This window comes from Bos indicus, chromosome 4 (assembly GCF_029378745.1).
Source record: "Bos indicus isolate NIAB-ARS_2022 breed Sahiwal x Tharparkar chromosome 4, NIAB-ARS_B.indTharparkar_mat_pri_1.0, whole genome shotgun sequence".
In the NCBI taxonomy this organism is placed as follows: Eukaryota; Metazoa; Chordata; class Mammalia; order Artiodactyla; family Bovidae; genus Bos; species Bos indicus.
In genome coordinates, this window is record NC_091763.1 from 45,342,573 (window position 1) to 45,354,806 (window position 12,234).

Consider the following 12,234-nt stretch of genomic DNA (forward strand, 5'->3'; position numbering starts at 1 on the left):
ATATATGAGTTAGTGCTATATATTAAACAAATAATCTTGTTAGAAATAATAGTTACCTGAAATCAAGCCTGTCTCAGAAAATCTAGAATATAAAGTCACAGTCTAATAGATTAATAAATCTAAATAAACTGTTCCCATTTTCATCAGCAGTTAGGGATCAGTACTGGGTTTAGGCGTAATGTTTCTCCCTACCTTTGCTGCATTAATAACTAAAAGAAAGATGGCGAGCAGAAGGGTAGAGTATGCCTGCAGTGCCCTCTGAGGGCCCAGAGGACCCAGAAGGATCGGCACAGTATGATGAAGGAAGGAAACAGAAGCCTTGGGTTCTACTATGTCATCATCCAGCTTTGTGATGTTGAATCAACCTCCCTGGGCCTCAGTTTCCTTACCTTTAAAATAAGAGTTTAGTTTGTTCTAGCTACTTTTAGAACTTAAAGTTTTTCCATGCTAAGAAAACTCTCTTCTTATCAATAATACACCTTCTTGGCAATGTTTCTAAAAAGATAGCATTATCCAAGTTAACTTATATATCTTTAGTTATCCAGAGGAATGGCCAGTCGCAAAGGCAATTAGAGATGGAGGAAAGTGCAGAAAGAAACATAATCAATCTTTGAGATAATACAAACGTATGTTGGAATCTTTGCTGTATGATTTTTCATTGTCACCTGTTAGTTGCCCAACTGTGACTCAAGCAACTTTATATACTGAAAAGATTTGTTCATGGAAGTAACTGAATTTGCAGTAATGCAGACAAATACTATTATATAGCTATTTCTGAGTTGATTTTGCTATGAAATCCATTTTTTCCATGTTCAAATACTCAAAAAATTCAACTCTCAGCCATAAAATCATATTTTGGTTAATGTCTGACATTGCAAAGTTTTACACACTTCATGATGACATATAAAATTTTACTCTTTTCAGAGTAAAACCAGATAAATCTTTGCATATGTTTTTTAAGTTACTAAGACAGGCAACTGGGTGGATGTCTTTAAAATGCAGTTTTACTCAGATTTAAAGCCAAGTCATGAATTTAACTTGATGAAGCAAGCGAAAAGTAAATATCTATGAAAGAAAAAACTGGCTTAAAACTCAACATTCAGAAAATGAAGATCATGGCATCTGGTCCCATCACTTCATGGCAAATAGATGGGGAAACAATGGAAATAGTGACAGACTTTATTTCCTTGGGCTCCAAAATCACTGCAGATGGTGACTGCAGCCATGGAATTAAAAGACGCTTGCTCCTTGGAAGAAAGCTATGATCAACCTAGACAGCATATTAAAAAATAGAGACAATACTTTGCCAACAAAGGCCAGTCTAGTCAAAGCTATGGTTTTTCCAGTAGTCATGTATGGATGTGAGAGTTGGACCATAAAGAAACCTGAGCTCTGAAGAATTGATGCTTTTGAACTGTGGTGCTGGAGAAGACTCTAGAGAGTCCCTTGGACTGCAAAGAGATCAAACCAGTCAATCCTAAAGGATATCAGTCTTGAATATTCATTGGAAGGACTGATGTTGAAGCTGAAGTTCCAACACTTTGGCCACCTGATGCAAAGAACTGACTCACTGAAAAAGACCCTGATGCTGGGAAAGATTGAAGGGAAGAGAAGGGGATGACAGAGGATGAGATGGTTGGATGACATCACCAACTCAATGACATGAGTCTGAGAAAGCTCCAGGAGTTGGGAAGCCTGGCTTGCTGCAATCCATGGCATTGCAAAGAGTCAGACACGACTGAGCAACTGAACAGAAGTGAGTATCATTACTATATTTACTACAATTTCATTAATTTAACCATTTAATTTTCCCGAAATTCATACTTCTTGGTCAACTACTGTTATTGGATATTGTGACAATTTCATACTTAAAAACAAAACTTTCACTGGTGGATTAGCACTACTGGTGCTGGGAAGTCATTCTTATGAACTGGCAGAGGTGCAACAAAAATGCCACAATAATAACAGCTTTAGTAGTCACTCTGTAAGTTAACATTTTAAACTCAAAGACTTAAAAACTGGCACACTGAAGTACATTATTTTGAAAACTTCCATGAGAAAACAGCAAAATATTTTAGATACTAATTATTATAAGGCCATGCTCATTCCCAACACTGGCGTACTGAAAAGTTTTGGGCAAATGGATCTGAAACAACAAAAATGTATTTCAAAAGCATTTGATATTTAAATCCTCTGACAAAATCTTTCATTAAAAACACTTAATGAACTATTTTAGGGAACTATGAAAAAAGATTCTTCAGTGTGCTCTAGAATTTTACCTTTATTTTCTCAGTGTAGAATTAGCAAAGGAGGCTATAGCTCTCAAGACAGGTGTCATTATGTTAAAAAAAAAAAAACAAAATTTAAACCATCTTTCATTTTGCATAAATACAAAAAGATCAGATATAGAAAATTACCTCATAAAAAAGTTGACTTATAGTAGTTTCCCAGAGACTTCTTTTTCTGGAAACACAAACACACTTTCCAAGGCCTTTCCATCAGAACTGATATAATTTAGACCCCATAAAAATACAATTTTATCTGACATGTAACCACTCTTCCAGCAACTGCTATCTGTGATTCTTCTCTTTGCACTGCCCCTTAAGAGGCTTCCCAGAATTTGGAGGGTCATGGAAGCCATACAGCCAGTTGGGAGACTGAGTCCACAATTGCTTCCATGGTCTACCTCTTGGTATAAAACTGATAACTCATAGATCCTAATTTTGTAAGAACAATTGAAATTTTATTTCCTCTTACAGATCGTCATTTGTCTACATATCGATACCAATTTCGTCGCTCTTCTGCTTACTCATGTTTACAGTTATCATTCTACAATTTATACACATGAAGTCAGCATTTCATTTCCTGGAAGAATCTAGCGTACACATAAACTTGAATATTTCACTGTGAACTCTCACTTCTAGATGAGTTATACATCAGTGCATTGAGACCATGGGCAGACAGATATCCAAAGCTTCAGGCCATGGTACTAAATATGTGGCCAGGCTCTTTCTATTGATGTGATTCCTTGTTTTTGATATAGAAATGGCAGAAATAAGGGTGGAAAAGGCATTACCAAGATGAAAAAGACATTATTTTATAGATTCTTCTACATAGTTAAAATGGTCAATATTAATCATATTTGTACAATAAACCATGATGTCTAAGAATCAGTCATTAGGACTTCCTTTGGGAAAAGCTCAAAGATATTTATTTTAAGAATGTAGTTTCCCAGTAAAGACTAATTAGAATATGGAAGAAAGGACAATCACAATGCTACAAAAAGTAGCATTAAGAAATACAAAGATGTTTGTGTCATCACTCGTGATGATTTTAAAGGTTCTACTATAGGCCTATAAACATTAATTAAGAATTTAGTAGGTGAATATTTATATAATAAAGCCACTCTCATTTACTAATAAAATCTACATTCCTTATGTTTTCCTCACACACACAAAATTATACAGCTAAAATAACAAAGATATTTAAAAATATATAAGCATTAGACTAAGAGGCTCACTTACTAGTGATAAGTTAGTTGCAAGGCTATGCATTCCAGTGAGCTTTAGAAAAGGGACAGAATATGTTGTTTTTCGACTGAATTAGTTTGCCTTATAAAACAGATGTTTAAAAGGCATTTATTGAATCTTAACAGTGGAACAGAAAATACTGCAAGGTGAAAAACAATGTTTTCTTAATTAAAGTGATGACTAGGTAGTTAGAACAATGATAAGGAAACTGACACCTTAATCTATCAGTACCTATCAAATAGAACTATTACTGTTAAAAAATGAAAATTTAACTACTGTCCTTGTGATGCTGGTCTTTGTACAAAGATCATAATATGATTTTATTTTAACTGGGTTGGTTGACTTCATAGCTTAGCTTTTCATTTTAATCAGGTTGACTTGATAATTCAACATGAAAATAACATGCTTTCATAATTAGGAGTGTGCAAAGAGCATTAGCTATAAGATTGTTCATCATAAAGCTGTTACAACAGTAAACATTGGAAACATGCAAAATGTCCATAAATAAGGGATTAATTAAATATAGCACAGCCATATAATGCTGATGATGTTGTAGATGGGGGTTTATTAGGAAAACATTTATAATGTTACATTAGGTTTAAAATAAAGCTAGATTAGAAAACAGAATGTATGGTAGAAACCCAGTTTTATTGAAAAATAAATAAATAAAACCGAACACATATATATACCTAGAAAAATAAGGCTTAAGATACCTAATATTCTTATTCATGAGGTAACGGGAATATGCACACACGCACACATGTGTGTGTGTGTGTGTGTGTCTGTGTGTGTGTACACGCATGCACACGTACACAGGGGAACAAGTGCCAAGGGGCATGTAAATGTGTGTACATGCATAGGTATTCACCTAGCTGTAGTTTTAAATGTTTTCTTCACTACATAAATATTGCTTTCACAGTCATAAAATAAAATTATCTTAAAACATTTAAAAAGAGGTAGTTTTTACTGTCAAGTTTAAATGTGAAAAACAAAGCCTGTCTGTAGCATGTATTTCTTTACCATCATTCTTTTAAATTATAAGTCAAAATTAAGGAATTTACATTCTGACTCAAACATAAAATACTGAAAGCCAAAAACAATTAACATTGTGCATTGAAACCTGTATAATATCATGTATGAAACGAGTCGCCAGTCCAGGTTCAATGCACCGGTACTGGATGCTTGGGGCTGGTGCACTGGGACGACCCAGAGGGAGGGTAGGGGAGGGAGGAGGGAGGAGGGTTCAGGATGGGGAACGCGGGTATACCTGTGGCGGATTCATTTCAATATTTGGCAAAACTAATACAATATTGTAAAGTTTAAAAATAAAATAAAATTAAAAAAAAAAAAGCAAAACACACACACACAAAAAAACCAATTAACATGACATTTTTACAAAGAGCAATGTCTGAAAATAATTGGCAGGGAAAAAAACATATATTCCAAATATAACACTTGGATTAAATGATAAATCTATTATTCTAAGTCCTATTTGCAGTCACCAAAGTGAAATATGGCACTGAAATTACAAAATAAATACTCCGCAAGAGAAAATTCTGATTCCCTTTGATCTTAGAAGAGGTCATCTCATGCTCCAAGTGAGCCGTTTAGAAATCTCCCCTTGCTATTTATTTGTATGGGGTATCTGATTGTACAACACACCTAGAACCACTGTATAAAATTTTAAAAACCTATATTTCAATGGTAAAATATAAAATTTTATTATCAGGAATTATTTTCTTTGCATTGATGATTTAGTACAGTTATTTATACTCTCAGTTTCTTCTAATAGGTTTCTATTTTCCAATAAATCCATACATATTACTTTAATTCCTTATATCCAAGATCTTTAAACAGAAATGGACACTAAATCTATCCTATTTAATCTGATGATATATAGATAATATATATTTAATTGTTCATTTACAAGATATATAATATAAAAAAACTTGTAAAATTATCCATTTCAACATATTAAAAAAAATTTATCCACTGTGGCATTTATTAGCAACTAGAAAGTCTGAAAATATCAAATATTTTATTTTAATTTTTTTAAGTTAAATGTTGCCATTTAAAATGCCCTAAGATAAACTTACTTAGATTTCTTTATCAAAGTATAAAATATTAATAGCATTTAACTTTAACACCAAAAAATAATGAATGTCATGGTTGGTGTAGTATTAAAAGACTTGATGTGTTCCCCTAATGTGACTGTAGGTACATTTTTCTGTTCCATTTTTCCTCTCCTACACAAAATTATTCCATGCCAAATCCCTTAAATTCCTTTTGAAGTTTAAAATTAATTCCCACGGTTACTCTTCCATAATCCCTCATCTTTAAGAAAATTCAAAATATGCTTATAGTTTTTGAGAAATCAGATGAAATCCCAAATATCCTATTGAGTGTGTGCTATGCTTTTAAAAAGAAAAAACACACACTCATTCTCTGAAAAGCTAAACATCAAGGAGTCTATGTAATTAATATTAATACAAACAAGGTAACAATTTGCTTTAAGTGTCCATTCATAATGTTAAATCAGTGTTAAATTATAAAGAACTTCCATAGAAATACACAAGATATATGCATTGATCCTAAATGAAATTCATTATTAGCAGTTCTACTATACTTAATGGCAAAGAATTCTTAATAATGAGGCACTTGATGTGTTATCAAGAATGAGATTGACAAGAAAACCACTCAGCTTCACTTTCTAATAATATTATAACATGTTACTAATAAAGCACCTATATATTTTTCAATCTGGAAGAAGAAAGTTTAAAGAAGATGATGTTTTATCTAACCTTTTAAATATAGTGTTTCCTGTACAGAGTTGTCAAAGGTTTTGCTCTTTTATAAGCTTGTCTTGCCCTTACCATCAGAAGTCCATAAGAACAGATGCTGGAATAATTAAAAACCTATCACTATAGACTCTTCCATCACATTACAGACTAGGAAAATGAAGGCAGTTTATGGGTGTCCTTGTCTCACTTTATCCACCTCTTCATGGTTGACATGTAAGCTTTAATGTGCATCCTTGCACCTCTCCTCCGGCAGGAAGCCTGTCTCTGGGGATCACTTGCAGAAAATAGGACATTGAGTCCATAATTAAAGTAATCTCTTTCCAGGCAGATGCTGCAGTTGGCTCTGTTATCATATATTACAAAAGGCATCTTGAGGGTTATAAAATGTGCAGCAAATAGCTTTGGAGATGAGAAACAGCAATTTTTCATCTAATTTTGATCCATAGACATGTAAGCACTGCATTGCTACTTTTTGGTTTTGAGCCAAATAACTATTATGGTGCTGAGAGGAGCCAGGCAGTAACCAAAATTAAAGAATACTTTAGCTTTTATCCTCAAAGTGAGAAAAGCTCTTTTGTAACCATCTTTGCACTTAGCAAATAAGGATGCCATCTCAAATCTGAGCATTAATGCCTGCAGGCAGATTTAGAAGAAAGGCTTATGTAGCTTAGCTTTACAGCCATATTTTCAATATATTTGCTTACGTTAAAACCAGGGGTTGATTAAGGGACCAACTCCTTGCAACTACAGTGTACATTTTTAATTAGAAGCATTTCTACTGTTTATCTTTCGCACAATATTTTAGGGCATTGCTCTTTGAAATATATGTCAGCCCAGATAACTGGTATGTTCATATTATTCATAATCCCTTCTATAAATACCAGTAGTGGAGACAAATGGAAGAGATTTGACTAACACATTTTTGTTTCCAGCTTAGGACTTGCCAATGTGGATAAACAAAACCTGATCTCAGTATTGTGAGGTGCTAAATGGAGATGGAAATAATTTTGTTCAATATTTCTCAGTGGTAAATATGACAATTTCTCAAAATGAACTGCTTCAATTTTTAAAAGATGATCTACGAATTCCAGAAAATATGTGGTTTAAATATTTTTATTTCCTCAAACTATTTTTTTTTAATTTAACAGCAAAGTTTTATGTAGACTTGTGACTTTAAATTTAAAATGTTGCAACATAAACCCAGATGTCACGAGTGCATGCATGGAAGTTTAAATAACATAGAAGAAACTCTTAATTTTCTAACACAGTCTTCTGGTACCTTTATGCATTAAGGTATGTTTTTCATTCGTATATTCATGCATTTGCTCATCCATCCAACAAATATTTTTTAGAGAAATTTTTGTTCAAATAATTTTATAATAGTACTTCAATTCAAACATTAATATTAGAAAATATGTTATCAGTATTTGCCAGCTCAAAGGCAATTTTCAATTTTGCATATTTCTTTCACTCTGTGTTTATGCATGTTATTTTGTTTTTAAGTAATTATTTTATCCCTGCTGTTGTTGTTCAGTCACTAAGTTGTGTCCAACTGTTTGCAACCCCATACTAGCACACCAGGCTTCCCTGTCCTTCACTATCTCCTGGAGTTTGCTCAAACTCATGTCCTTTAAGTCAGTGATACCATTCAACCATCTCATCCTGTCACCCTCTTTTCCTTCTGCCTTCAATCTTTCCCAGCATGAGCATCTTTTCCAATGAGTTGGCTCTTTCCATTAGGTAGCCAAAGTACTGGAACTTCAGTTTCAGCATCAGTCCTTCCAATGAATATTTAGGGTTGATTTCCTTTAGGATTGACTGGTTTGATCTCCTTGCAGTCCAAGGGACTCTCAAGAGTCTTCTCTCCAACACTACAATTTGAAAGCATCAGTTCTTTGGCACTCAGCCTTCTTTATGATCCAACTCTCACATTCATACACAACTACTGGAAAAACCATAGTTTTGACTAGATAGACTTTTGTCAGCAAAGTGATGTCTGCTTTTTTATTACACTGTCTAGATTTGTCATAGCTTTTCTATCAAGGAGCAAGTGTCTTTTAATTTCCTGGCTGCAGTCACCATCTGCAGTGATTCTAAAGCCCAAGAAAATAAAATCTGCTACCGTTTCCACTTTTTCCCATCTATTTGCCATGAAGTGAAGGGACCGGATGCCATGATCTAAGTTTTTTGAATGTTGCGTTTCAAGCTAGATTTTTCAGTCTCCTCTTTTATCCGTAGTATTATTAATTTTATTGTTTGGTCTGATATTAACATAGTGACACCGGTAAATTAACTATACTTCAAAAAATATAGTGATACCAACTCTCTTTTGGCTAACATTTTCCTGGGGACTTCCCTGGTGGTCCAGTAGCTACTTCATGCTCCCAATGCAGGAGGTTTGGGTTCAATCCCTGGTCAGGGAATTAGAGTCCACATGTTGCAAACAAGAGTTTGCACGCTGTAACTAAAAGATCTCAAAAGCTGCCTTAAAGATTCCAATTGCTACAATGAAGATCAAAGATTCCACATGCCACAACTAAGACCCAGCAAAACCAAATGAATAAATAAATAAAAATATTTTTAAAAATTTCCTGGTATGTCATTTTTCCCACTATTTGCTTTTAATGTGTCTGTGCCATTATGTTTAGGTTTCTCTCTTGGAAGCAGTATATTGCTGGATTTTTGAAATTGCATTCTGAAAGTTACAGCGTCTTAATTGGTGAATTTAATGTTTACATTTATTGTGAATATATGTGTATGTGTTTCTGTATACACACACACACACATATACTTGCATATTTATAGTATATCACGTTTTATATTCCTATGCTTTTTATACTTGCCTTCCCCCTTTCTTTTGGTCAGTACAGTTCAGTCACTCAGTTGTGTATGACTCTTTGCAACCCCTGCAGCATGCCCAGCTTCCCTGTCCATTACCAACTCCCAGAGCTGTCAAACTCATGTCCATCGACTCAGTGATGCCATCCAACCATCTCATCCTGTGTTGTTCCCTTCTCCTCCCACCTTCAATCTTTCCCAGCATCAGGGTCTTTCCCAATGAGTCAGCTCTTTGCATCAGGTGGCCAAAGTATTGGAGCTTCGGTTTCAGCATCAGTCTTTCCAAAGAATGTTCAGGACTGATTTAGGACTGACTGGTTGGATCTGCTGTCCAAGGGACTTTTAAGAGTCTTCTCCAACACCACAGTTCAAAAGAATCAATTATTTGATGCTCAGCTTTCTTTATGGTCCAACTCTCACATCCATATATGACTACTAGAAAAACCATAGCTTTGACTAGATGGACCTTTGTCAGCAAAGCAATGTCTCTGCTTTTTAATATGCTGTCTAGGTTGGTCATGGTTTTTCTTCCAAGGAGCAAGCATCTTATAATTTGATGGCTGCAGTCACCATCTGCAGTGATTCTGGAGTCCCCCAAAATAAAATCTGTCACTGTTTCCATTGTTTCCCCATCTATCTGCCATGAAGTGATGGGACTGGATGCCATGATCTAAGTTTTTTGAAGGCTGAGTTTTAAGCCAACTTTTTTCACTCTTCTGTTTCACTTTCATCAAGAGGCTCTTTGGTCCTTCGCTTTCTGCCATAGGTTGGTGTCATCTGCATATATGATGTTATTGATATTCCTCCAAGAAATCTTGATTCCAGCCTGAGCTTCATCCAGCCTGGCATTTTGCATGATGTACTCTGCAGGTAAGTTAAATAAGCAGAGTGACAATATACAGCCTTGATGTACTCCTTTCCCAATTTGGAATCAGTCCATTGTTCCATGTCTGGTTCTAACGTGTTTCTTGATCTGTATACAGGTTTCTCAGGTGGCAGGTAAGGTGGTCTGATATTTCCATCTCTTCATGAATTTTCCACAGTTTGTTATGATCCACACAGTCAAAGGCTTTAGTGTAGTCAATAAAGCAGATGTTTTTCTGGAACTCTCTTGATTTTTCTAAGATCCACTGGATTCTTGGCAATTTGATCTCTGGTTCCTGTCCCTTTTCTAAATCTAGCCTCAAACATCTGGCGGTTTTCAGTTCTTATATCACTGAAGTTTCACTTGGAAAATTTTGAGCATTACTTTGCTAGCATGTGAGATGAGTGCAATTGTGCAATAGTTTGAACATTCTTTGGCATTGCCTGTCTTTGGGATTGGAATTAAAACTGACCTTTTCCAGTCTTGTGGCCATTGCTGAGTATTCCAAATTTTCTGGCATATTGAGTGTAGCACTTTAACAGCATCATCTTTTAGGATTTGAAATAGTTCAACTGGAATTCCATCACCTCCACTAGCCTTGGTGGATCAAATTTTATTTCATTCTTTCCTCATCCCATCATTTTGGAAGTTATGCACTTATTTCTGATCTATACATTTATGTTTTCAAAAATCATTCTTAACTAAGCCTATAATCTTCTTCCAGAACAACTGGAGGACCTTAGAAAATTTTAATACTGATTTTTCTTATACATTGATGTTGCTTAGTATTTTGGCTATTCTTTGTCTTTAAATTCTATCCTAAAATAATTATTGGTTTATAGCATACATATACATTTACTTGTATCCTCAACATTAATTTAGAATTTCTAACATTCTTACTAATAATTATTGCATTATACCATAATTTCATGCACCCTACATTTTCTGAGTTTGTTTTCTTTTTTTCTAAAGTACATTCCTTAAAAACTTGCTTTAAAATTATCTCTGTGTGGGAAAAACAATTAAAACTTGTATTTTTTTTTTAGATGTCTTTGTTTTCACAATGACTGATACTTCATCAAGGTATAGAATTCTGGGAAGACTATTGTTTTTTTCCTTCCCCACTTTGAAGATGCTGTTTCATTGTCATCTATTGTTGTTTATGAGAAAAGCACTGCTAGACTAAATTACAGGTTATCTGCCTTTTCTTTTTGGTTGTCTTTGAGATTTTCTATGTCTTTGACCTTCTGAAGGTTCACTATGATCTACATCAGTGCTAATTTATTTTACTTATTTTGATTAAATAAAAAAGACTCCTGTCTTCCTTAATTCCAGAAAATTCTACTCCATGATCTCTTGAAATATGCCTGTTTTCATTTTTTTCTATTTTCCCTTCTAAAGCTTCTACAAGATGTCAATTTCTTAACTCGGTGTTCCATACCAAGAGAATAATGTAAAACTAGACTTCTCACATGCTGAGAGTTTTTGTTTCTCATAAGTGACTTATTTTTACCAAAGGCTTCAGTCAAATAACAAGCTTCTTTGCTGTCTTCCTAGGCAGGGCTGAATAATACTTTGAAGATCTAAGCTTCATGCAGCAAGCCCAGGTCCTGATCTCTGTCCTCCCCTATATCATGGCTGTTCCTACAGGTGCCACTCAGAATTCTAGGCCTAGGACCTAAACCCAGATTTAAAATACCCATAGGCTACCAAAATGTCAGTTCCTACTTTCTGATCCAGTTTTGATAGCTCCCATTTTCCCCTGAACTATGTGGTCGGTTTTTTTCTCTTTCAAACAAGTTTTTTATATATTTTAATCATTTTAGTCAAAGTTTCTATGCGATTTTAGTGGAAGAAGTTTTTACTATGCCAACTCAGGCTTCCATGATGCCAGAAGTCCTCAGAAAACACAATTTTAATGTGTTTGAAATAATTTTTTATGCTTTTGTCACTTAATATTCTAGGCATCTTCCAAGTTATTATACTGTCTTTCATAATTACTATTAATATTTTAAAAGTGATATAGAGTGGTATACAGGACGGTAGTTAAAAAGACATGTTTTAGATCAAAACCAACCTGTCTCTGAGCTCCTTGAGCTCTTCCTTCAGTAGGTGGTTCGAAGAGAGGAATTTAGTATTTTGCCTGGTACACAGGTGCTCAACAAATGGAAGTTGCTATTTTGACTACTACTATCATTAT

General features: G+C 34.5%; 1 protein-coding gene across 2 annotated transcripts in view; it reads right to left on the reverse strand.

Annotated features, from left to right (window-relative positions):
• Positions 1–12,234, reverse strand: part of RELN (reelin) — a 558,072-nt gene that overhangs the window by 372,043 nt on the left and 173,795 nt on the right. Inside the window, exon 1 of one of the 2 annotated variants that reach the window (XM_070787715.1) lies at positions 193–311. The exons of the other annotated variant lie outside the window; for it this stretch is intronic. Within the exon in view, the coding sequence (XP_070643816.1) occupies positions 193–203 (11 nt within the window). The 5' untranslated portion in view covers positions 204–311. Of the gene's footprint in view, positions 1–192; positions 312–12,234 lie in introns of those variants that run through there. 2 annotated transcript variants of the gene reach the window in all.